General features: G+C 42.2%; 2 protein-coding genes and 1 non-coding gene across 3 annotated transcripts; 2 read left to right on the top strand and 1 right to left on the bottom strand.

Annotated features, from left to right (window-relative positions):
• The first annotated feature begins 408 nt into the window (after positions 1–408).
• Positions 409–25,280, top strand: LOC143216250 (muscle-specific protein 20). Its single transcript, XM_076439131.1, has 5 exons — positions 409–566; positions 12,524–12,605; positions 23,022–23,151; positions 24,797–24,917; positions 24,996–25,280. The coding sequence occupies exons 1-5, from the start codon at positions 543–545 to the stop codon at positions 25,185–25,187; spliced, it is 549 nt and encodes a 182-aa protein (XP_076295246.1). The 5' UTR covers positions 409–542; the 3' UTR covers positions 25,188–25,280.
• Positions 3,636–8,559, bottom strand: LOC143216251 (myophilin). Its single transcript, XM_076439132.1, has 4 exons — positions 8,404–8,559; positions 5,024–5,223; positions 4,801–4,921; positions 3,636–4,589 (listed from the first exon to the last, which is right to left on the bottom strand). Exons 1-4 carry the CDS (start codon positions 8,407–8,409, stop codon positions 4,407–4,409), a joined length of 510 nt encoding a protein of 169 aa, XP_076295247.1. The 5' UTR covers positions 8,410–8,559; the 3' UTR covers positions 3,636–4,406.
• On the top strand, positions 11,348–11,488 carry LOC143216678 (U4 spliceosomal RNA). Its single transcript, XR_013010601.1, has one exon. It is a non-coding gene; the product is annotated as a U4 spliceosomal RNA (small nuclear RNA).
• Positions 25,281–25,315: the final 35 nt, after the last annotated feature.

Here is a 25,315-nt window from a genome sequence, read left to right as displayed (position 1 = left end):
ACGTTAGTAATTGTTTTAACAACCGCTGGAGGTTTTGATAGGAAGTATGTACTACTGTAATACTGTGCAATAATGAATGATATAACGTCCCTTGCGGAACTACTTTATTTTATTAATTGAAGATGGTATTTATATTATAACTTTTTTTCCAGGTTTCGGGGGAAGAAAGTCGGCGCCATCTCGGGGTGTAGTTGGATTTTGTTTCAGACTATTAGTTTTTCGAATAAATTGAAAAATGTTCGACGCAATCGATGCGTCAAAGTTGGTAGAAATACGTCGTTCACGTGGTTCCTTTTGAGAATCCCCTTCGAAAAGAACCGGCGGAGGTGGTCGCTTGTGTGAACGAGGGTGGTGGTGAGTAACTGGTCCATATATAGAAGCGCCCCCACACTCACCAACACGGTCGCGTACCTGTCACGCATATATACGCAGCACGAGGCTCGAAAGCTCACACTTTTTGTGCTTGAGTGCGTTAAGCTCTGCCGGCTTCCTCTCTCTCACCCATTCCGCTAATTGTCAGAGAAGTCACCGACGCATTCGTCATGCCTGGACGTCCGCTTTGGCAGGTAAGACGTGTTTGTTCACTGTTTATCTTCTTTAGTGTCCCTTTGTGAAAAATGGACGTGCGAACCGACCGTGCGAACATTTATTTATTTCTATCATTTCGTTGCTAATTTTTGACCCACCAATACACAATTGCGTTCTAGGTTTTTCAGAATTCTATTTCTTCTAGTACCAGCTATTTTCATTTAATTTTCGTGTACTCAAATTGTTATTCGCTTGTGGAAACAGTAACTCGAATACGTTGTCTATACTCAACTATGGGTGCCACAATTCTTCAACCAGTTTTTATTAGGATTTGTAGGTTGCTAAAGAGTCAAGGAACAAATTGTCATGATGGGATCGTATTAATTAACATATTGACTGCTAAATTTCAAGTCCAGAAAGTTTGGCAAAATCAAAGTAATTTATTTCATCAAACCAAAACCGGAATGGTAGAATTTATTATAGCTACTTCAGCGTCTTCCTCAGGGCTGTTTGAAAAATTGCAACGTGTAAACAAATTTTAACAGAAATGGACAGGGTCGGTTAACTTTTGCAAAATTTTCAGAATTGCTAGGACCAGATACCAACGTAGCTTCCACAGTTTATTGTAACACTGATAACTCACAAGAAAGATTAATATAGCATGACTTTCCATTTATGTTTCCCACTCCGCGTTCCAAACTGCGTAGCACCGGCCGTCTTCAAGGTGTTCTTGAAGTACGATTTTGAATATTCTCGAACCGTGTCCAGAATTTCACGCAGATCCGATGGAAGGGAAAATCTCGTCCCCTTGACACGCAGAAAAGCTATCTATTTCAAACTACTGATTCACCGCGCGAATCGCCGCGATACTTTCGCGAGTTTTCATTAAAGTGCTTCTAATTCTGGAGAGCTTATACACACTGTGAGTCACTCGATGCATTCGCTAGACTAAATTTGATTTACACGTGGACCGGGGGCGATTTGCAATGTCGAACCAACTATTCATGGATCATTAGTGCTTGGTGCCTAGGGCATAGACCATCGGTGCTTACCTGTATGAATTTTGAATGAATTCTTTCACGAGTTGTGCAAAAATTGAAGTTACCATGTATTGCTGATCACTAGACCGTGGATTTTATGCATTTATGACAAAAAGCTATAAAGATGTTTCCATTTAAAAATCAGGCACGTATTACAATAAAATCCATACAAAACCTAAATAAATTCAGTGTTCTCATTTTTATAAGTCAACTCACGTGAGTCTTTTTCAATGTTCGATAGATTTAGTATTATAAGCAATGAATTTTTTTCTGACACGATGACACGACGAGAGTCCAGTTACGATCATCAACGGTACACCGAGCGCAATCCAAAAATATCCGGGCGGCTTCCGTTTCGTGCCAAGCTAAGCAAAAGTTTGAATCGCAAAATTACGCGGTGACGAGCGTGTTGCATGATCCTCGCCGCGTTCCAGCAAAGAAATCGTGTAAGATGAAAAATTTGTGTCGCAACGACGGTAACTGATCTCACGGCAACGTTTATTTACAAACAAGCCGATGGTATTTTCGGGGCTGATGGCGACGGAATTAGCTCGGCCGAGTTGAGGGTGAGACCGGAGCCTCTGGGATCCAAAACGGAAACGCGAACGAACTGGAACGGGTTTTGGAACAACTCTAGAACTGCTTCATGCTAGAAAGTTCTACCAAATTCCATTGCCAGAATGAGCAGAGCATTTTCCATTTTGCTGGACTCGGCTCTGAATTTTCATCGATGTTAGAACCACCACGTAGATACAGATGATCAGTTTCGAATTATTGAAATTGGAAAACTATCTGTGTAGATTAATAAACTGCGGCTTTTATGCATTGATGGGAAAAATGTGTAAATCTAATAGAAAACAGAAATCGGCTACTTTTAATACATTCTGTCAAGAAAGTACCGGGAAATTCTTTTTGTTGCTATGTTGGCACAACTGTCCTCTATACTTACGAGGAGTTTGAACGTCACTTGTCATTTAGTTTGTTTACAGTGTGCCATTTTGTTAGTTTAAAATCTCAACCGCGTTAAGGTCGCTGAAGACATGTTAGGACGAGTCAATTCCGACATCACATTGTAACTGGTGACGAGACATGGGTTTACGAGTTTGACATGCAAACCAGTCAACAAGCTTCGGAATGGCGCCTTCCAATTGAGCCGAAACCGAAAAAAGCACGTCAAAGTCGATCAAAAGTGAAGGTGATGTTGACAGTTTTTTTCGATTATCGCGGTGTTGTGAACTCGGAATTTTTGCCACAAAGGTGAGACAGTAAATAAAGAATATTATCTGAGCGTTATGCGGCGTTTGAGAGACCAAATTCGTCGAAAAAAAAACAGATTTGTGGAAAGAAAACTCATGGATTTTGCACCACGATAACGCACCATTTCACAGTAGGCTATCATTGTGAACGAATTTCTGGCGAAAAACTCAACAAATCTTATCGAGCAGCCACCGTATTCCCCTGATATGGCTCCGGCCGACTTTTTTCTTTTTCCAAAACTCAAATTACCACTTCGAAGCACCCGTTTTCAGTCGATAGATGACATAAAAGAGAATTCGCGGCGAGTACTGAAGTTGATTCCAAAAAATGTTTTGATGATTGGGTTATTCGTTGGCATAAGTGTATTATGTCGAAAGGGGCCTACTTTGAAGGCGATACAATAAATTTGGATGAATAATACATATTTTGTGTTTCATTGACCAATTCCCGGTACTTTTTTTGACAGAATGTAGATGCCTTAGCGTCACCGATAACTGATCCAAGAATGCTCCGAGTGTAAAGAATTAACGGAGAACATTCTAACATTCTAATTTCCGAATGAACCGCGTTTTCTTCGTTTAGAGCAGTGTGCAATCGTAATTTTCGCAAGTCACGCAGCCTAATGCACTTGGTATTTCTGCAACGGACGTGTGAATGCCACATTAACCGCGAAAAGAAGCGTGTATTAATGTTTCAGGAACTTGGCATCTCCGCCTGTTTCCTTCATTCTTGTTTCGCGCAACATAGCGCGCAAACTCGTTTTAAGAGAAACATAGGCAGCAGGTTTTCCGGCTGATAAAGGACGCACGGTTAGTAGAAAATAGCAGCGCTGCCTCTTTATTCGATACATTTGTTCACATGTGAATAGGATTGTTGCGTATTAGGGACGATTAGAAACCTTAGAAAAGTGCAACCGTTCGGTTCGAATAAACGGAACATTGAAGCAACTGCGAGATCTCCCGACAGCTCGCACGACGGAAAATGACAAATGCATTGTTGGCACTTGGCGTCGTGTTGTCCGTCGTCTTCCATAATTATGCGTGCCGCGAAATGCCAGACAACTTTGAAGTTCCGCTTTGTTATGCATTTGGGGAATCCCGAATTATTCTACGTCAATAAATTCCACGCATAACTAGAAGACTCGTCGGTATCGAGTCCTCGATGAATGCCTGTGCAACCGTGGTCTCTGTACGTGTAATTGTTTTGTATTCGTGTAGAATGTGTTGTACATGTTGTCTGTTCAATGTGTAGAGTACAAAGAGTAGCAATTGTAATGTATAAGATGTGAAATGCGATTGTGAAGTGTAAAGTGTGTGTCGATCATTCATCACGCGACTCGATCGACGTTCTCGTCAGGATCTCGCAATCGCTCGTGCAGAGAATGAGAAAATAAATTTACAACGACATGTTATAATGTTATATCTACTCTCCAACAGATGGACAAATTTTTAGCACCGCTCGTTGTTCGCGTATACGACGCTCTTCCGTTCCAATGTCTCGTAGCGTTTGGAGATAGGTAGCGAGTAGTATAATATGCCTATGGCGATCTTCGGCAACGAGTTGCCGAGTCCGAGGAAATGTTTACATGTGTCTGGTGTTGCCGAATCCACCGTGGCCAGACTGGCTGGCGCCTTTGTTGAAACCCATTTGCAAATTCAGGTGGCCCTCGCTTGCTCGCAGCTGATCTTCAGTGAACGTTCGCTTGTTCTCGTCGGCCATCTTGGGTCCTAGACGGGGTCCGTTGTATTCGGGATGTTTCTGCGTCTGTGGAGAGAAAATTAAACGTCAGTAAATACTACAGTTTGAAAACTGGAATCGGATCGGTGGGATTGTAATTCTGGAGACTTTTGAAATATCATTTCAAATAAAATTTGCCTAGGTCTGCTACACCAACCTCCCGGTAGATAAAGTGTTGACTAGCTAACTAACAGGGTAGCATTTAAATACATTCTCAAGGTAGATCTAGGATACTTACAATCCTGCCCAGGGCGTAAAGACACAGCGTAACTTGTGGGATGTTGCGTCTTTCGAAGAGATCAGCTGTCTGGAAGATCTCCTCCTGTGGAACTCCGTAGTTCTTGATGGCTGCTTGGAATCTGTTCAGAGAAATCTTGTATTATTATCTGAATTCCCACTGTTTCTGTAAAGACTCTTAACCTAGTAAGCCAACTTCATCAATTAGCACAGTCGTTGCCTACCTTTGAACATTTTCCATCAACTGGAAGTTGGTTCCCTTTTCCTGGATCTTCTTCACTGATCCGGGAGCCAGTTTGTTGGCGAGTTTGCACAGGACGACTCCATCCTTGAGGATGTCCTCGTAGTTTCCTCGCGGAAGCTTCTCGCCGAGAACGTCCTCAATCCAGGTCAGCACTTCAGCCTCTTGTTCCTTGTTGCGGGCCTGAAAACGCAGGAAATCTTTAGTTTCTCGCAGAGATATAAAATGTGAAAGGTCTGTGAATGTTCTTCGAGCAAAATTGTGTGTCAGAGATGAAATATGAATTTGTATCTCGCAACTGAGTCCAAATTGATTATTGTACTATTTTTTTAAATGACATTATCATAGTTTTTTAATACTTTTTTGATCCACTGTTCATCTCTCGTCCAACGTTTGCATAATAAATATTGAGTTAGGGTGTTTTCTCAACCAGATCCGGTTACACCGGAACCAGTAGCGTTAGGGGATGCTGTCCAGACCGTCGGCGATTTAAAAACGTCGACGAAACGGAAATAGATCGCGACGGTGTTACGTTACCGGGCGTGAAACGTGGCATCGAAAATAAAATATACGTCGGCGACCGATCCGCTCGGCTTTTATTTAAAATCTGGCAAGAACGACTACGTTCACTTTCCGAGCCACCTGTTTCCGTGCCGTGTGAATCCTGCGCCATGTAGTTTCCCGATTTCTGTTCAAATCGTGCCGAATTACACTGTTTGGCAGCCTGACAATGCCTCCGCGTCGACCGTTTCTCATTCAAATCGCCAACGTCACGACTAATAGTTTCGAGATCTCATCGAAAAACCCGACGAGATCGTACGTCGCACCTTTAATCAGACGATTATCCACACAGAAAACCTCCGACGAGGATTCTCTTCGAGTTCGAAGATACCGAGACTCGTGTCTCTGTTCTCCGTGTTAATGTAAGCAATTTATTCAACTCATTTCCCGATGATTTACGAGAATGCTAGCCGACGACGCAAATTGAATCTGGCAAACCCTGCATGCCCGATAGATCAGTATTTATAGCGGGAATCAGCCTCGATACTTCGCGAAATAGATCCCGCGTATGGTCTTGACCGATCTCATCGCGATTAAACTTTCGGGACAACTTAATTGCTGTTCTATCCGTAGACTGTGGACTTGATGCAATTATAACAAAAATGAGTATAAGTGCGATTAAATGCAGTGGATGGATTAAAAGAATTGAAAAATATCAATGTGCTGGTTTCAGTAATCATTACGGAGAGAATTCAACTTCTATTTGTCTCTTGTTTTGTACAGCTTATAGAGACAATTTTGATTTTGCATAAAAATCCGCAGTCCACTGATAACGTTTATTACGAGAGACTCTCTGATCAAATGAATGTTTGGGAGAATAAGACGGATACGAAACAATCTTCATTTTTTAATGATCTAGTGTCTGATCCGGAGGATTGTCAATCTCCAGAGTCCGTCTGTGAAGTGTCAAAGCGTCATAAGCAATGTGTTCCTCGTCGAACTCTCGAGGTGTATTTTAAGCTCGGTTCTCAAGAGGAGCAGCGAGTTTTTCGATGTGCAAACCCTGAGGACGTTCCTGCGACCACGTGCCACTTTTCCCACCGACTTTAAAATTAAGATGATCAAAACCGGGACGGAGAAGAGGCGCTTATGATATTTTAAACCAGCCGGATATCCTTTCGGTGGCTGTTGCGCGCCGAACACAGCTCGAGCACCAATTTGTTTCGTCGATGACGAGACAGCCTCGAAGAGTTAAATGAAACTCGGAAGCCATGCCACGGAGAATAATCTACACGTTCTTCTCCTACATAGTATTCCTTCTTTATTATGTCGGCATCGTGTTCGCTATTATGTTCGTCACCCTGATATACATGTTCTATTATTTTCCCGTGACTCTGTTTTAGTCAGAATTGATATAAATGTTCTATTACTTTCCCGTGTCCCTGTTTTGATCAGTCGACTTTATGATACATACTATTTAGATAGGCATATTAGACATTTTATTCATTTATGAAAAACTGTAAAGACATTGGACGAATTGAATGTTATTGATCAGTTGTTCGGGCAATTTTAATGTTGCACAAAGATCCCCGGTTTAATGATTATTAAATAGCACGTGTTAATTACTTGTAGTGCCTGGTAGGTTTAGTGTTCAATAATTATATACATGAATTATAGTGTAACAGTTCCAGTGTTAATAAAGAAGCGAATGTCGAATCGTTCGTGACCGCGCCCATGGAGAAAATGGAACTCTCGCGGCTTGTTGTTATCGAATAGCAATTTTTGAATCAGGATACTCGTTCGGGAGCATCGTCGAACATGGATATTACGTAAGGGTATTTATCTTAGGGTATAAATACTCCGGGCAAGACGGGGGAGGTCAAATACGCGTCAAACTCCATCGCGGCAACAAATCGACGTTACGGGATTTTCGTCGTGTCAACAATCTGACCGCACAACTATAAACGTTCGCAACAAATTGGCTCGAAACGTCTCCTGTGACGTTTGTGGCTCGTTCGACGAATAGTTAACCCATTTGCGTCATAAGGAAGAACGAAACACGATGCCCTTATAGCTAATTCCTTTTTGTTACGCTTGACTAGGTCGTAAAATCAGTGACATTTTTTCTACGATTCTGATAAATATTTTCAACGGCGTGTTAACTGTCCGCTTTTTGAAATTTAGAAATTGTTTACTGAATTGAAGAGATGTCACGGAGACTTTGAACTTCTTAAACCGGAGACTATGTGTCGTAGGTGAATTGCAGATTTTTGTGCAGGTTAAAAACTACTCGGAATTAATTGGTAGATTGAAAAGTTTGCGAGGCCTGCATTTAGTTGATGACTCCAGAATTTTTGTTATCGAAAGGTACTAGACTGCAAATTTTTATGCATTACATGGTCAAGATTTGTAAATTCGTCCTCGGGGAAAAAAGATCATCAGGATTCACCTGCGCGGTCAGTTAAATCTTAAATCGCCGAAAACTTGTGCAGCTGACGGTGCGTGCTGCATCGACGAACGTTCCCCTAATTTTTAAGCTGTCAGCACTTTCTATGTTTCCCTCGTGTCAAGATTAATCCAATATCTTGGGAATACCGCCAGAACGAAATAGCCCAAGGTCTACCGTAATTAGGATTCTACGAATAACCGCGGTTTCTCGGCATTAGCATACGCGATCGAGCCCATTATTAATGTACCAGCTGCTGTTAGCGGTTGCTCGTTAACAGAGGCCCGTGGTTATCGGTAATTTATCGCAACCACCGTTCGTGCCCACTGCCCACCGTTCTCCGCGCCGAAAAATGAACACCGTGTTCATCGTGTCTGTGTGTCGGGGGAGTTTTGGCCGTTTCGCTTGCCACGTACCGGCATTTTGTTTATCCTTTTTGATCCTCCGACTGCTCCGCCCGATTGACTGTTCGACCACCGCACACCAACGAGGCTCTAACTACTCGGCTTGTTTTTCCGAAAGGGACAGCGACTTTTGAACGATGACGCCGACAAGAGACTAAGTCGGATGCCGTGCGTCGCGACGCTATATGCCGGTCTCCCCTCCGCCGAATCCTTTTCGCCGACATTCAGGAACGAGTGATTTTTGGACGGGTGCCCATTGGGTATTCCCACACCCTCGCCCCCGCAGATCTTGACACTGTAGCCCTATTTACAAGACAAGAGGCCACCCGTTACATCTGTCATAATTTGCTTCCTTCCACGAAGCAAACGTCATCGAACACTCCTATTCATATAACCCCTTCATATCATAAAGAAAAACAAAACGTAATGTTCTGTCATTCGCCAATTTTTGCTCTCATTATAGTAGGTGATCCCATAAACTCTACACTTTACTGTTTCATTTTATCGTACTTCTCGTCGCTGAACACTCTCCAGGTAACCGACTCGCTTTATAAAGAAGACCAGAAGATGAAAGAGTGAAGGGTCTAATCAGTCTAATGTAATGAAAACGAATTGCTGATGACAGCACTGCTTTCCCATTAAGGAGGTAGACTCGTTTCCAGAATTGCAAGGGTACGGGATGCCCTTTCCCATTTCTCGATACTGCAAAGATGGGAAAAGATCAATCTAGACAGTGAGACTACTTTTAGTTTACGACACTTCTAGTTCTCGAGATCAATCTAGTTTACGAAACGTAACTTGCATTATTCGAAAGCATACAGCTGCGACAGCTACGTGCTGCCTAATAATGAAAATTACGCCTCGTAAATGAAAAAATTGGACTTTTGAGACTAGATCGATCTTTCATTTAGCGTTTTTGACTACTGAAAAACCCCGTGTTTGTATTATCGAGAAATGAGAAGGCGCATCCCGCACCCTGGCAATCCTGGAAACGAGTCTACTCCCTTAACACTAAACCTACCACCACTTTTATATTTTATAAGAATTGATTGTATAAATATCTTTAGTAGAGCACGTATTATAATAGGAGCCGCACAAAGTCGAAATAAAATCAATCTTGTCAATTTTATAAGGGAACATGTGTGTGATAGTTACTTTTAAGGCTCGGTAGGTTTAGTGTTAATAGCAATTGTTACGCAGAAAAGACAATAGTGCGGGTCAGAGTTGGGCAGTAATTACAATTACTTGTAACTGCAGAAATAAAATTACAATTACATGTAATTGTAATTGGTAATTGCAATTACTTTGGCTCAACCAGTAATTGTAATTGTGGACCACTGATATAATTATAATTACAATTACAGTAATTCGTCAAGTAATTGCAATTACCAATTACAATAATTTATTACAGTAATTGGTAAGTAATTGTAATTGTAATTGAAATTACATTTTGCCCAACTCTGGTGCGGGTGACAGGCTCTAAAATAGCCCGCCGGTCTGGACAGACTATTTAAGGGCGGCTGCATCATTGAGGATGACAATTTCTCGTTATTATGACTGCTGACGTTTTCCACAGAGTGGAAAACTTCGAACAAGTGGGTGTGGTTTGCACGAATGGACAGTAGTTAACCGGTCCGTGGACCACGGCCAGATGAAAACGCCGATAAGCGAGGCGTCGTAGTTTCTGGATTTTGGCCACTTCGAAGGGTGAGGCCACCGCCGAGTTTAGATTCCGTCAATCGACACTGTTTCCAAGTTTATCGCAACCCAACGAAATCGTCTGGAACGATTCTTCACTTGTGTTAGGATGGTTGAACGTTCCAAGTTATGTAACCAGAATTCGATCGGTGGCGTCATCGATGCTATGGAATCATCCATTTGGAACAATCATCTGGACGTTTTCTTGGGGGTTGAGTCAATTCAATTGGAAATTTCAGGCGTCTGAGCCTGGTATTGGTGCAGCTTGGACCCCGTGGTGCAACTATCTGCAATACCGGAAGCTTTAAACAATAACATTGACTTAATAGTTCACTAAAATAGACTGTGTTTGCGTTTTAATCCAACGATCATTGATAGACAGTGGATCTTTATGCAAAATAACAATTTTCTAGATATTGTTGCGTCGATACTCTTTTAATCATTCTATTGTTTCAAATTGTAGCAACTTGCTTTTGTCTTGTTGATTGTAGACTCGATTGATTAAGTCTCAAACAATGGATAATATTATTTATTAAAGTGTGCAAGAAACAATTTGAATGCTATCAAGAAAGAATTGTTTGTTTTATCCCACTCTCAAGGGTTTTACAACCTCCAGTTTGGGAACAATTGCAATTAGAATTGTAATTAGATTCTTATTGCAATTGCTGAACCGTTTGGCTAGTAAAATTGAAAGCAACAAGTAGGAAAAGCATTGACTCCATCGAGGTATCGAGTAAGGCGAAAAGAATGGAGTAAAGAGCAGTAAGACTTCATTGCAAGGTGACGTTACGTACGTATACACTTAACTGCCACCTCTTTGCATCCTGTTCTCCTATCACAGTGCATTTCCAGCAAATACTTAACCGATCTTTACTTGCGTTCAATTGCAAATACACTGCACCGGTTGCAGTTGCCTTGTGCTACCCCCAGAAAATTTGCCGCCTCTGAAAGAAAAGTGGTCTAGAATTAGAATAACAGATGTTTAGCCTGCTGATAGAATACTGTAAACTGTAAACTCTTGTTTATAGAATACAATTATATTGTTAAGTAATTTCACGGAGGTCAGGAGAGTCACTTAAACATTGTATTGTAATGGTTGAAATTGTACAAACCAGTAATTCAGAGGCAGATGTATTGTAGTAAGTATGGTGGGTTAGTTCATGGACCTACCGCTAGATGTCGTCGAGGCTGATGGATTTCTCGCAGTTGAAAGATGTTGGCGGTTGTTATTAGTAGGACGAGGAAAAACATGCTCGTCAGCTTTGCGCAGTGGCGATATCGTAACCAATGAGGTTCTACCGAGGTGCGATTATTGCTAGTTGAAAACTTTTACCAATACCCCGCCATGACGATGTGAAATACCATCGGCTACGGCAATTTTTGGAAGTTTCTACGGAAACTGATCATCGATTATTAAACACAATTGTCATTATTAGGATCACAATTTTCCCTAATTTTTTACAAAGAGCAGAAATGTGACATTTTAACAGCGCCAATCGGCGACAGAGAAGCAAGATTTTCTCGCAGGAGTGACACTGACAGAGAATATGAAACATTTTTCGATGAACTTTTAATGACTCCCCAATTCCTGAAGCGAAGAATGAAGAAGCAATATTTTTTAATGCTCTTTACGTTGATATGTTCTCCGTATTATTTCGGTGCTCTTTCTTGCAATTTGTCTCTTTAACTTTATAAGCAATAATAGCGTACGTTTTTATAAAAGAAATTTTTTGCTGTACACTTTTTCCAAAAAAGGGCTCTGTAAGGTACCCCGCAATAATACAGAGAATATTTCAACACAAAGAGCATTTGAAAAAAGTGTACAGAAAAAAATTTCTTCTATAAAAACGTACGCTATTATTGTTTATAATTATGCTCTGTCAGTATGTCTCTCCTGCGAAAAACATATCTGCTTCTCTGTCGCCCGCGCACCCTTTTAAGTATTAAAATATTATAATATATTTATACTTTTCGATCGAGAAAATCCAGTAGTTATTAAAACTTACTTGCAACACACTAAAGTTTTTCCCATTGTTTCTTTGTTGATATGAATTTTGTTTCTTTAAAACAATGGGTCTCGAGTGTCCGGTATCTGTGCAGTGCACAATCTATGAAAAGCGGTCGCTTTCGGAGGCCTACAAATAAATATTCAAACAGCACCCCAGCAAAAGTCGTGTTCGGTTACAAGCGAATTGAGTCTAGCATAGGGGCGCAATCAAACCCGGCTCCTCCAGCGTCCAAAATAAACGACAATGAATATTCGACACGTGCTGCGAAGGATACCATCCGGACCTAAAAACAGAATTTATTTTCAGCCATCATCATATCTAAATGGACCCAGCCATTAATCACTAGAGCGACGTACCCAAGACTCACATTGAAGTATCAAAATTGAAAGAATATTAAAATAGTTCCTTTAATCTTCTGCTTCCAGGTTGCTGGCAAACGAGAAGCTAGCCAGGAGGCCGAAGCCCAGCAGTGGATCGAGACGGTGATTGGAGAGAGATTTCCACCAGGTGAAGTCCTAAAAATATTGCCACTTAGTTTTCTATCTTACTCACTCAGCTGTTACGTGGTTGCCTTATCTAAGGGGTAGCGACCACAAAGGATGAGTTTAAAATGTGATTGTACCTTAAAAATTAAATATCTCAAAAACTGAGAGTGACAAAGAAGCGACTTTCGGCACCGTGTTCACTGCATCAAAATCTGTGAGGTATCACTATTCAAAATGCATATCGAATGTTGAACTATTCAAAATTGCATAGTGCATTGTTGCATCGCTGCAGGTCTTAACAGTAGGCTTTTTGTGGTACTCCATTGCTTTTATGATCATTGACTATACCCGTCCCATTCATAGAACAAGTTTACAGTGCGCCGACCTACAAAGACATGCAATCTCATCGCTTCGGGTCGGGAAAATGCATAATGCAGTCGGGAGGATCGCGGCGCGCGCGCGCGCGCATGGTTGATTGAACTTTGCCGATGACACTACTCCCTCGATGCACGCTCTCGGATGCATGGGCTCCTGTTCTGCGGAGGTGGTGCGGTTCGAAAAGCGTGTCAATATCACCACCCCCGTGCAGGACCCGCGCAACACTCTCGATGCCCTCTAGAACCCTATAATTCCCGGGTACGAATGTCAGGCCGCGTGACGTCGCAAAGGTTAAGCTTATTGGCTAGGTCAGTTTCCACAGCGTTCCCACGTGTCGACGTATTGGAGGATACTCGTGGAACATTGAACCCTGTATCATCGACTCGCAGTTCCTCATTTGTTCATCCTTTCTCCTGTTAATTAAAGTAGTGGGTTCCATTAATGGACGTTAATTTTCTTAAAGAGATGAGAACAGTAGAGTAGTGAATAATTTTAAGAAAATTATGCGATATTTTAAATATAATCAAAAGAATTAAGGGATCACTTGTGCGAACCCGAAAAATTGGTCCCACTTTACGTGATCATAACTCCGTCAAAAATTGCCGTATCGATATCGTTAAACAATGGTTTAAAAGCCTGAAACCTCTAGTTTCAGATGCTCTGTTTCAAATTGTTGCTATGTTGGTTTTTTACAAAGTTATAGCGAGATGAAGACAACATTGACGGTTAACAAAAATTTTGTGCAAATTTGGAACATCATCACGGGAGCAACAAATTTTTTTGATAAATCGCGTTAATATCATTTGGAAGGGCTACCTTTCGTGTGTAAACTGTGTGGTTGTTGAATATTGTGCGATTTTTTTTATTATTCATTTACGATTTATTATTGATATACAATATCGATACGGCAATTTTTGCCGGAGTTATGATCACGTAAAGTAGGACCAATTTTTCGGGTTCACACAAGTGATTCCTTAATTCTTTTGCGGAGTGTAGAATACTTTTTGCCAGGAGTTGTAGCTTTTGGTGTTCGGTATGTTTAGCATTGAACAAATTAGTACACAATTTTTGAAGTGACCAAGATAGAGAATGGATGAATTTTTAGCTGAGGAACATACGAGGGTTGAACAACGCCAACGTTTCATGAAAGGGTAACCTGGTTGGGGTTGGCTCCAGCCGAGATCGCTAGAATTCCTAGGGGTAGTTCTACCCTCCATCGACTCTTGTTCTCCTGGTAAAACGCGCGCTTTGTTACGTCATTCGAGTCACCCTATTGACTAGAAAGCGGGCAACAACCCCTATGTCGAACGTGCACCCCTGGTTCAAGAAATACGCCAGGCGTCGTCGCAATCGTCGTGTTGAGCGACTGGAGGCTCCACCGTTTCGCTAAAACACGTACAAGAAGTAGTTCTTACTCTTTTTTAGAATTTCTTCAAAACGATCCTAATTATTGGCTATCTCGTGTGGAAGGTGAGAGAGGAAGTGGATGAGAGGGTACTATTCTGTAAATGCACGAAAAAATATTAGCAAGGATCGTCGCGTCGGGGAGAAAACGCGCAACACCGCGAATGGTGCTTCCGTGGCATGCTAACTCCCTAATCAAGTGGAGGGTGCAACGAAGGTGGCCAAAGGATGCCATCTTCCTCTGTTGCCCTTTTCGCTAATCGACCTGCATTTTCCACTTCCACCCTCCATGTGAATTGGAGGAGGAGGGTTAGCTGAAGCTTCCTTAACGAAGTGCGAGCCTGGTATTAACAGATTCAAGGCGCACCTGTCATGAACTTACCGTTCCACCTAATAGGATAGCTATTGGTATGATGATTGCATTCGTAATAATTAGACTGCAGATCTCTATGTCAAATAAAAATTTTCTAGCTCCGAATGTTCATTCAGTATTGATTATAAATCTTCAAATAATTGTTCATTCTTTCCACACCCTTTTCCACACAAAATTATAATAATAATTTATATCATGAACATTTTTTAGAAACATGGAGCGTCAAGAATTTTTTGGAGGTTATTTGGAATACAGAAACAAAGAGAAAACATTTGGAGAGATAAAATTGGAGAACGCAAGGTCTACGAGATTAAAATTGTTTAAATGTCTAACTTGATTCCTTGATTGCATTGCTATCAGCACGTTCTTTAGGATGACTCGCCTATTTGCGTCACCGTATCGACAGATAACGTTATCTAGAACACAGATGAGATTCGAGTTTTAGCTCCACCTAGTCTAGTCTTACTTAAAGGACAGCTCCACGCTGCGATGCTAGCCGGGTATACGAAGCTTTTGATGTTATTGACTCGTTTAAAATTGAACTTGGAATGGCGGCGTTCGATCGTCTCCACGGTCACCCACACTGCTCCACCCTCGCAGCCGTGGCACGTTCTAATAACGGAATTGGAATTCGACGTATTCCAGGATTCCCGGTCTTTCGGTTGTAGATGTTAGCCTGTTCCTGGAAGCTCGCGAGGCATGCTGAACACGATCCTCTTGAAAGAGTATCATCGTACATATTTTTTCAGTGGAAGGGGAGGTTCTAGCATTTTTAACAATTATCTGGAAAGAAAATATTAAAATATTAATATAACATCTTCGACCACTTAAATATATGTATACACTGTCTCAGCTTCTCTGCCAAAAATAGCATTTGCATAAAAAATTAAATAAATATGAAACAGTTTTTAGACAGTTTAAATTATTTTAATTAGCCGAGCGGGTATTATCTTTACTCCTGCGGAGTTATCTGTTCGTCACCGATTACATAAAAGCTTCCAAGTCCAGAGGCTCGTTAAACGACGTTTAGCAGTCGCTTGTCGGCCGACGACGTGTATTGATTTAGCGTCATCTGTTCATCATGTTACGTCGTAAGGACGCCAACGTATCAGGGCCGCATACAAGGCCCTGGATAGTCAAGTCACAAACATCGCATTGTGTCATTTCTTCGTCCCTCTTTCACGCTCACCCTTCTCAACTTTCTCTTCGCGGGGAAATCGTTGTGCCACGAAGTATTGTCCTCGTTAGATTCAAACAAATCGCAAATTTTGATGAAGACGTTATCTGCGCCGTATCTTTACCGTATCTGAAAGCAATAACATCGATGATAAGACTGACAACTAATTATAACATCGTCTGAACCGATAAGAAACCAACAATTTATTTGCAAGCAGTCTGACACTTCGATAGCGGATTTTTATACGAAATAAGCATTATTTGCACTAATTATTACGAAATGGAGCCAGATAGAAATTCATTACTGTATTTAATAACTAGACAGCGAATTCCTCTTTAAATGATTATACTGTTTTCCATTTCATCGATTTATTATTGCTGTAATTGCATAAAATCCGCTGTCTAGTCATAATTAAACAAGGCCTTGACAACAAAACGCACAACAAACGCAAATTGTACTCTCCTATGTCCTATACCCTCTGGTTCTCTAGATATCTCAAAAAATACGTTTCAACCCCTATCTTGGTGAACTATTTTCACCCGTCCAGTGTGGACAGTGGTCTACAAATAAAAATATACATAAATTATTTTCCAGAATACTAACCCCCACATAAGTTCCATCGATCCAGCTGGCGCAACTTGCATGTGTTCTCTTGTCAGACTTGCCTAACCAGACTTTATTAAAAACCGAAGGCCTGGAGGGTCGTGGCTCGTTGAGAAAGCTCCTTAAAGCTTACCGGGTGAATCCGGGGGAGGGAAGTGTCAGTCATCTGTTCGTCACGGTGGCACAAGTAGCTTGCTGGCACCAGGGTACCAGCAGACGTTTGAGGGATTTATAGCTTTCCCGCCACGTCGACGTCGACGTCGACGGACCTCGCGGTGACTTTGACTCGGGGAAGATCAGGTTCTTCGAGCTTTCTTTTTCACCACGTTGACGGAGGGGTTGGACGTCTGTCGGCAGCTGTCGATGTGTCGAACAGCTCGTCACGAGGCGTTCCGTGACGTCACGAAAGCTCGAACTGCGAGTAACTACTAGGGTAGCAACGATGGGCAGTAGATGAATTTATGGGCTGCACACCGACGAGAGACTGTAGTCTAGTATTGGTGAGACCCACCCCCAGCCTCCCCGAGGACGTAAGAGTAAGAACTCTTTCTGCAGGGAAAAGGCTTGTTTCAATGACACGAGCCGAGGAGAAGACCGCGGCGATACGTCAACGGATGTCAGTTGTCTGTCAAAGGGTCGTCAATGACGTCATTCTGAGACAAGCCTACCAGGATTACAGCCCCGGGGTAGATTTACGAGCGGGCGCAACAGGTGGTCGCCTCGGAGCTATATCATGCTCGGGGGTATGCTTCAGGGGCGTGTTTTGCTCCTATTGATAGGAGGACAGTTACTCCTGACGTTCCACTGTGGGTGAGAATTGCAGAAAGCTGGACAAAATACACGTCTCTGTTAATTATACATTATTAACCCCTCGCAATCCGACGTGTTTCCTCTCTTTCGTTCCAGAACTTGCTAAAACATTGTACAGGTTTTCCACTCCAAATTAATCCTTTCGTAGATTATGTTAGCATTTCGCACCCCCAATTAACACTTTTGCAAGCCATATTCCTATTTTTGAAGTGAAACTTCTTTGCTGAGGGGGCTACAATTTTCTAGCGTTACGGAAGTGACGAAATTTCTTTGCGTCACAAATTTTGATCGTTCATTATTTATTTCTATGATTCTATCATTGAAACAATTGGCTTATGATAGCTGAAATATGATATAAATATTCTTGATTCAATTTTGTCTTTGCAAATACTGCATCGAGATTTGTTCCTGATCTTGTTGTCGCTTCATTAGGATTATTCACCATTTCCAATCTTAATTTACTTCTAAACATTACTAAACTGCAAGAAGTTTCACTTCTGCCGCGCGTGGTATTCCACGCGTATGTTTTTTTACTTACCTGACACCTGTCAAAATTTTTCAGGTTAGTTTAGAACAAGGGTTTGGGTAATGGTTTTTTGCAAATCAAACTCACCCCTGTACAGATCAAATTCAATTCATTCTGTTGCACCTATCACTCCTACAGATTGCCATAATTATTACGTGATTATGAACATAATAATTACCCTGCGCAGCAGCAGGAGATAACAGTGGCCACTGGAAAATGAAGAAGAAGCGGATTCTGCGCGTACATGCACCCGTTCCCGCGGGACCTGTTGCTCACTTCTAGTCGTAAATTCAGCCCGGGGATGTTGTCCTGGTGAAAACCGTGCGTTTGACGTCTTTATGACATGAAACTGACGTTAAATCGATACCAGCTCTGAAGCAAGCGCACACATCCAAATCAGAATGTCTGTGTTAGGGTCTGTCACGGACAGCGAGAATAACATACCTTACCTTTCCTAGCGCTGCAAACTGCAAACTGCAAAGCAACATCTACCAATTGAAAATACGACTGAGCATTCAATATGTATCTCCCCGTTCAATAATTTCAGTAAGTCGAAAATGATATGGTAATATTCTTGAATTCTTCTAATGTATTCACGATTTTGTTTTTCACCACATTTCTGCCATAAATGCATAACAGCCTCAGTGTAGGGATCAGTCACATCTTCAATCGGTGTGGCATTCTATGTAGAATGTCTAAGAACAAATGAACCTTACAAAGTGACAGTAATAAATTAATTATTCTTATAATCAGCGCTATGTAAGAATTGTAAATTATTATTTCACAATGTCAGAAGGCTAATGCTCGCTAATTTCCATAAAAAGAAGTGTTGGACAGCAGAAGGTTCATTAGCTGCGACATAAAGCGCGAAGGCCAACTGGATTTACATGCAAATGCGGGGTGGAAGCGTGCCCCGCGGCGTTTTATCGATTTCACGTCAAATCGCCAGGACATGACGACCGTGACGTGTCACCGTAACAGGATCGTATCACCGGCAGAAATATCGCCGATCCACCAATAGGTATTGTTGCGGCTGATATTTTTTCGCCATGCGTATATCGACGCGAACAAAGACACGCGATAAGACACGCGGCGTCTGAAAAATATCAGGCCAGCATCCCGCGAGCCAGCTCGGCAGGCTAGGACGAAAGAAACCTGAGAAGAATCTCTCGCAGGACATCGTGGACAGGGTCTGGAAGGCGTTTCTATCGATTTTCTGTCATCCTCTCGCGTTTACGACATCTCACCGCGATTCGACGCTACCAGGAACGTATCAGCATGTCATTCTCTCGGATGTTTACACCGGTTGCCCGCGTTCCATCGGGATGCTGATGCCAATTGCTCTCGGCTGTTGCCTGGATAACGTGGAAAAGTGGAAGGTCTACTCGGATCGTTTGACTCGAGTGACACGCGCCTGACATGGATATTTCAAGCTTCCAATTCTCTTCTTCTTCTACCGTTCTCTAAGGCTGCGTTTATAGTTCCTGACTCGCGTGCTTTTCGTCTCGCGTGCTTTTGGTCTCGCGAGACAGCGGGTCAGAAATTTCGAGCGGGGTCGACGGGCCCACTGTGCCCCCCGCTGTGCGTGGCACAAAAAAAGGTCTCCGAAGATATCCTACCGCCTTAAAGGAAAGCTATCGGTAGTTTACCTAAACGAACCGTGAAGCCGTAGAGACCTTTTTTCGTGCCTCGCACAGTGGGCCCGTCGACCCGCTCGAAATTTATGACCCGCTTGTCTCGCGAGACCAAAAGCACGCGAGACGAAAAGCACGCGAGTCAGGAACTATAAACGCAGCCTAATGTTGTATTGACAGCATAGTCATTGGGGACGGTATTTGTCGAGTCCTCGTTCCATACGACTGAGGAGTTGATGCATTTCAAGAGGTTGTTTCCACTTCATTCCAACTTGAATAGGGTCTTCGTGACCGAGGATTTGTTGTATGGTCCACCCACAAGTAACTTTTAGACTGCGGATTTCTACAGAAAATTAAAAATTGCTCTTGACACAGAAGCCAAATAGAAATTTATTTCTCTCTTTAATGGTTTGAATAAGTTGCAAACAATCCATATACTCACGTTCTTTTCATCTTTTCACTGTTTCAAATTGCAACCAACCGTGTTTGTTTAGTACCTTGCATAATAGCAATTGGTTCGTTGTTGTGTCTGAAAGGTAAGATATTATATGTATACCTTCAGTATTTTCATTTTCTACCTTGGTAATTTTAATTTTTGTGGTCAATTGCATGCAACAGCCGCGCCACTTTTCTTTACTGGTGAGAGATGAGAATTGACCAATGTTCGTGGACGACCGTAGGAGCAACGGTAGTCGATTCGCAGCTAATTGAACGGAACTGGTCGTAGTATCTGAAACTGATCGGCTGTCGAAGGCTCGTCAATCGAGAATTCAAGCACACGACCAGTTTTGTACTAGGCGAACAGATTTTCGGGTAGGCATTCGATGGCGCTCCGTCCATCGCGAAACCACGTGACATGTCGTCCTTGCAGGATCAGGGTAGTAGTCTTTCGAACAACTCGCGTCGTCGTTTGTTGTAGCTAAAAATGAAGGCATTTCAATGTTAATAATGTTCTAAAAATTACACCGCTGTATTTGGAAGAGTCTACAGAATCTTTCTACGTAAGTATCATTTCTGTAGCTTCTATGGTTCGAGCAGAATAAATTCTTAAATTCGACAATCACGTTTCTCATTCAAAATTTCTCAAAAATTCAGGGTGGTGAAAAATGATATTTGGATTCGTGTTCAGCGCGTGAGAGTTTATGAAAATGGATCACTAGTTATCGAAACGCAAAATTACCGTTGAATGCAGGCATGAGTGACATTCGTGGCCATAAATTTTCATAGATCCATGGGCTCATAGTGCGCCTTATTTAATAATTACGCATGCCACGCGGAGAGCGCAGATCGAAGAACACTCGAGGCTCGGTATGTTTTCTTAGTAACTCCGCAACTTTCATATTCATAGATACTGCATATATTACCATCGCTGACTATCGCTTGACTAGAATATAGCGCCCGATCATCTGCAAGACTGTTTCACTGACCAGTTCCGAAAGAGTGAACTGCTCCTCTTCTGGTTTTTAATAGGAAAGACCGACAATCCTTAATTGCTAAGTACTAAGCTATTTCAATAGTCCCTGTTTCCCTTCCTGAAAGACTACTGCACAAAATCTATATAAATAAAAATGTAAATGTCCGTTTGTTTGTAATCGAACATCTCCGTAACGGCTGAACGTAGAAAGCTGGGGTTTGAGCCATTATACGCAGCATTTCTTCGGGCGTTTTTAGTTCGTGTTTTTTTCTTATTTAATGTTTAGCAATTTTAGATGTTATCGATATAACTTTCTTTCTACTTTTGTACATAAAAAGAATGACTCGCAGAAAAGCAAACTTAGGTCGTCGTGCTCGCGGAACGGAAGCAGTGCGACGATTAAGATCAAATCAAATTGAGGAAAAACGGGCAACACAAAGAATGATTCAAATACGTGCCAGACTTGAGGATGCACGGTAAAATAAAACACATAAATGTCAGATCTGTGACAGGTTAAAATATGCTTTTAAAAAATACTGAGCCACAGCAACGCGTGGCGTGGAAAAGCTAGTAATGTATAAAATAATTCCCATTCTTCCTGTATTAATAATACTTTGTGACTTTTAAGCAAATCATTAGCGCCGGTCACCGTTGACCACCGCGACAGCATCACAGGTGGTGCTGGACCTCCACAGTTGTACATTGACATAAAGAAAATGAATCTAGTGTTCGTTGTCATTTAGAATGCTGAGTGTGATGCCCGTAGAGCTACTCAACTGTAATGTGACAATAATCTCACAGAAGAATGCATTGCATTTAATAATAAGATGTTACAAAACTATAAAGACTGTTACCAAAGTGAGTGGTGATAGCTTGCTAATTGCTAATTTGTTTCTATCCGTTACGGCCGCCTGTTGCGCCCGGAGCGACCGCAGCGCTTCTTCTGGCGGCCGGTGGTGCATCGATACAATTTATAAAGCCAGTCGCCAGGTAGCGTGCCGCGTCGATAAGTTCGATACATCGAAACGTGACGTTGCACGGGCCACTGGCAGTCGATGGGGAGGGGAGGGGGTAGGTGAACGGTTGGCAATAACGATACACAGGGCTGACAAGTTGACAAGCGCCGTGCGAGCTCCTTGGGGATGCTGTGCTCCTGGCACTTCGAGATGCAGCGTGTCTTTCGAATGGCGACGGGAGCGCTTCACAGCGCGAGCCACGACGACGGAAAAGACAATGATGGCGGTGATCGAGGCTGCCCCGACGATCACGAGCAAAAAGAGCCGAGGCGACGGGAAAAGACGGAGAGGCGGTCTTTCCTGGTCCTTCATTCGAACGGCAAAAAATGCCATGCCCCTTGGCGCGCCTCTTGGAATAATGGGGCGCCATGAACGAGTGCTGGTGCACGCAGCCTCTGTTATTATTTCGCGGGTAAATCCCAACCCGTGTCGACTCTCTGGCAAAAGGGAGGCTGGGAGGAGGGTCTGCAAAAAAAACACAACTGTAAAAAGAAGAACAGAAACGAGTCTGTCGTTCGTTCGTTCGTTCGTTCGTTCGAGAGCCGATAATCGCGCGACCGACAATGAAAATCGATGGCTGACACTGACTGCGCATGTCGTTACTTGCGGGGGAGAGGAATCGTTTGTTTTTTCTGTTATCCTGGTGCCACTGTGGTTCCCGGCATTCTTTTCATTGTTCTGTCGCTCTTGTTTTGTTTTTATCGATTCTCTGCCTCCGGACGAAAATATGCTATCTTACTTACATTCCATACGTCCCGCGGACGAGGGAATTCAGTGACGTCTCTTGACGCGGGAAATGAGAACTATTTAAAAACTTCCGAGTCACAGCTCCGGAAATGCCAGCAACATCGTAGCCGAAACAAGAAAGTTAAAATTGATAAAAGCAGCACGTTCGTTATACCTTCTGCATACTGTAAATATAATTCATATGTACGAATATTTCACGATAAAAATAAATTTAGGTGACCGACGCGGCAGTCCACGTGTTGATATGAAGAGAAAGACCCTTTAATGTAACTCTTTAAATATTCATGTCGAGTATTCTTGCCTACGTGAACAAATGACTATTATTTGTTTAATAATCAACAAATAATTCTTTTTAGGTGTGAGTTACGAAGACGCCTTAAGAGATGGCGTCCTCTTTTGCAAACTCATGAACAAACTGCAGCCGGGCCTTATCACCAAGATTAACACCTCTGGCGGTGATTACAAGATGATGGATAACCTTAATCAGTAAGTACCTGCGATTTCTTAACTGACAAATATATTATTACGATTTCTAGATTGCGGATTTTCATGCACAATAAAAATTGCCTGCATTACTTGCAACACCCCGGAGCTACACAGAATTGTTTTAGTTACTCCAAAATACTTACCGTACTGTGCGTGGTTCCTCGATTAGCTATAGCTATGTCATCAGTTTCGAAACTGTTGAACCTCCTTCAATATCATGCCTCCCTATTGTACAGTCGACTTTCCGCAATCGACAGTGTTTTGCTTCGGAACGACTCTCGACTCGCGCCCTATCGACATCGAGACCATTGGTCACCGACTCTCGCTGGAATCGAGAGATCAAACGATCTGCGACTATTGACCTCGAATTTATCCGTTCGAGGTCGACGATTCCGCCATACTTGGACGCTCGAGAACCGCGATAATAGCTGCTGGCGGTGTATACATACCTCTTCCGGTTTTCTGGGAGCCTACTGAATAAGTACCAATAAAGTCTGAGGTCGGGACCGTCGCAGTTTCGAACGGATACGATGGACCTGTGTCTCTCTCGCAGTAGCTGAATCCCGTCGTCCAACAGCGCTGTCGTTCAAATTCGTTTAGAGCCTGAACTATTAGAACTACTGAATTCTGAACGATACATTTACATACGTGATTAACTTATAACCTCCACAGAAAGTAACAAGACACGCTATATTCATTCACAGCATCTCATTCTTATTGTTAGAACAAAATTAGGTTAACTGCTTCAGGTAGCACCTCTTTAAGAAATAATTGTTTTAGACATAGACAGAAATTATTATAAAGCTTGTTGTCCAGAAAATCGTTCATGTCATACCTTTTCTACTTTCAAGAATTACGTGTTTCGTTCCAGGTATAGTCCTCAGAAAATACTCTGCATACTCTGCGATATGTTGAAAAACTACTGAATGGACCTGCAGTGTCAGACAGTTTTTCATTTGCTAATGATCCCTCGTCGTAATTAGGACGTCAATGCAGCTAGGTTCGAATCGGAAAGACATAAAAGGTGTCTCCGCGACACATGACTTGCTCGTTTAACCGCGGTGTCGCCTGCGCATGCCACCAATTGGCGCGTTTTCAATGTTTAAGAGCGCTTTCTTGAATAGTGGGGCGAACGATGCGCAGCGCGGCCACTCCGCGTTACTCCCTTTTCATGCGGAAAACAGTAACATCATGGAGGTCGCACGTGTAGATGTTGCGTCCTCCTTGAATGGCTGCGTGTCTGGTACCCGGAGAGCCTGGCCTGCCTCACGTTTGCCGCATCGGGCTATGTGTGTCATCGACAAAATGTCGAAGAGCTTCTGCCAAGATGACGGGCAAATTCTCTTTCGAATAACTAATAAAAATTGCAGACTCATTCGTGGATAATGAACGATTTTCATCGACGAAAAATTATTCATAACTCATGAATGTATGTCTACCGTTATTTTTGTTTGAGCCACATTTATTCATTATTCGATTGAATGATAAATAACTGCGACACCTGACAATGTCAGACTGACATCTATCGATTGTAGCCTGTAGCATGTAATGGACATAATATACAATATAAGCCTTGTAATACAAGGATAGCAGTTTTGAAGAAATTGATCGACGACGAAACTATTTCTATTATTTCAATTTTCAGGTTCCAAAAGGCTTGCGTTAAATATGGAGTACCCGATGTGGACCTTTTCCAAGCGGTTGACCTAATGGAAAGGAAAAATATAGCGCAAGTGACTAATACGATCTTCGCCATCGGCCGCACAGTAATTATATATATTTCTGCTAATAATATAAGTCAATTTTCCTTTTAATAAAATGGAATTAATCAAATTTCTTTCTAGACCTACAGACACCCAGAATGGCGTGGACCCTGGCTAGGACCTAAACCAGCTGAAGAAAACAAACGACACTTCACCGAGGAGCAATTAAGGGCCGGTGAAGGGCTTATTGGACTCCAGGCTGGTACCAATAAGGGCGCGACTCAAGCTGGACAAAGCTTTGGCGCCACAAGGAAAATACTTCTTGGAAAATAATGTTAATAGTACATACACCTTTTGGTGTGATTATATTTATTTGTATCACACTGTCGGTGGACTATAACAATTACGCACAGTTCATTTTATAAATTATGATATTATTAATTAATATATAAGAGTGAAAC

This window comes from Lasioglossum baleicum, chromosome 15 (assembly GCF_051020765.1).
Source record: "Lasioglossum baleicum chromosome 15, iyLasBale1, whole genome shotgun sequence".
Lineage (NCBI taxonomy): Eukaryota > Metazoa > Arthropoda > Insecta > Hymenoptera > Halictidae > Lasioglossum > Lasioglossum baleicum.
This window is presented reverse-complemented; position numbering and strand designations above follow the sequence as displayed.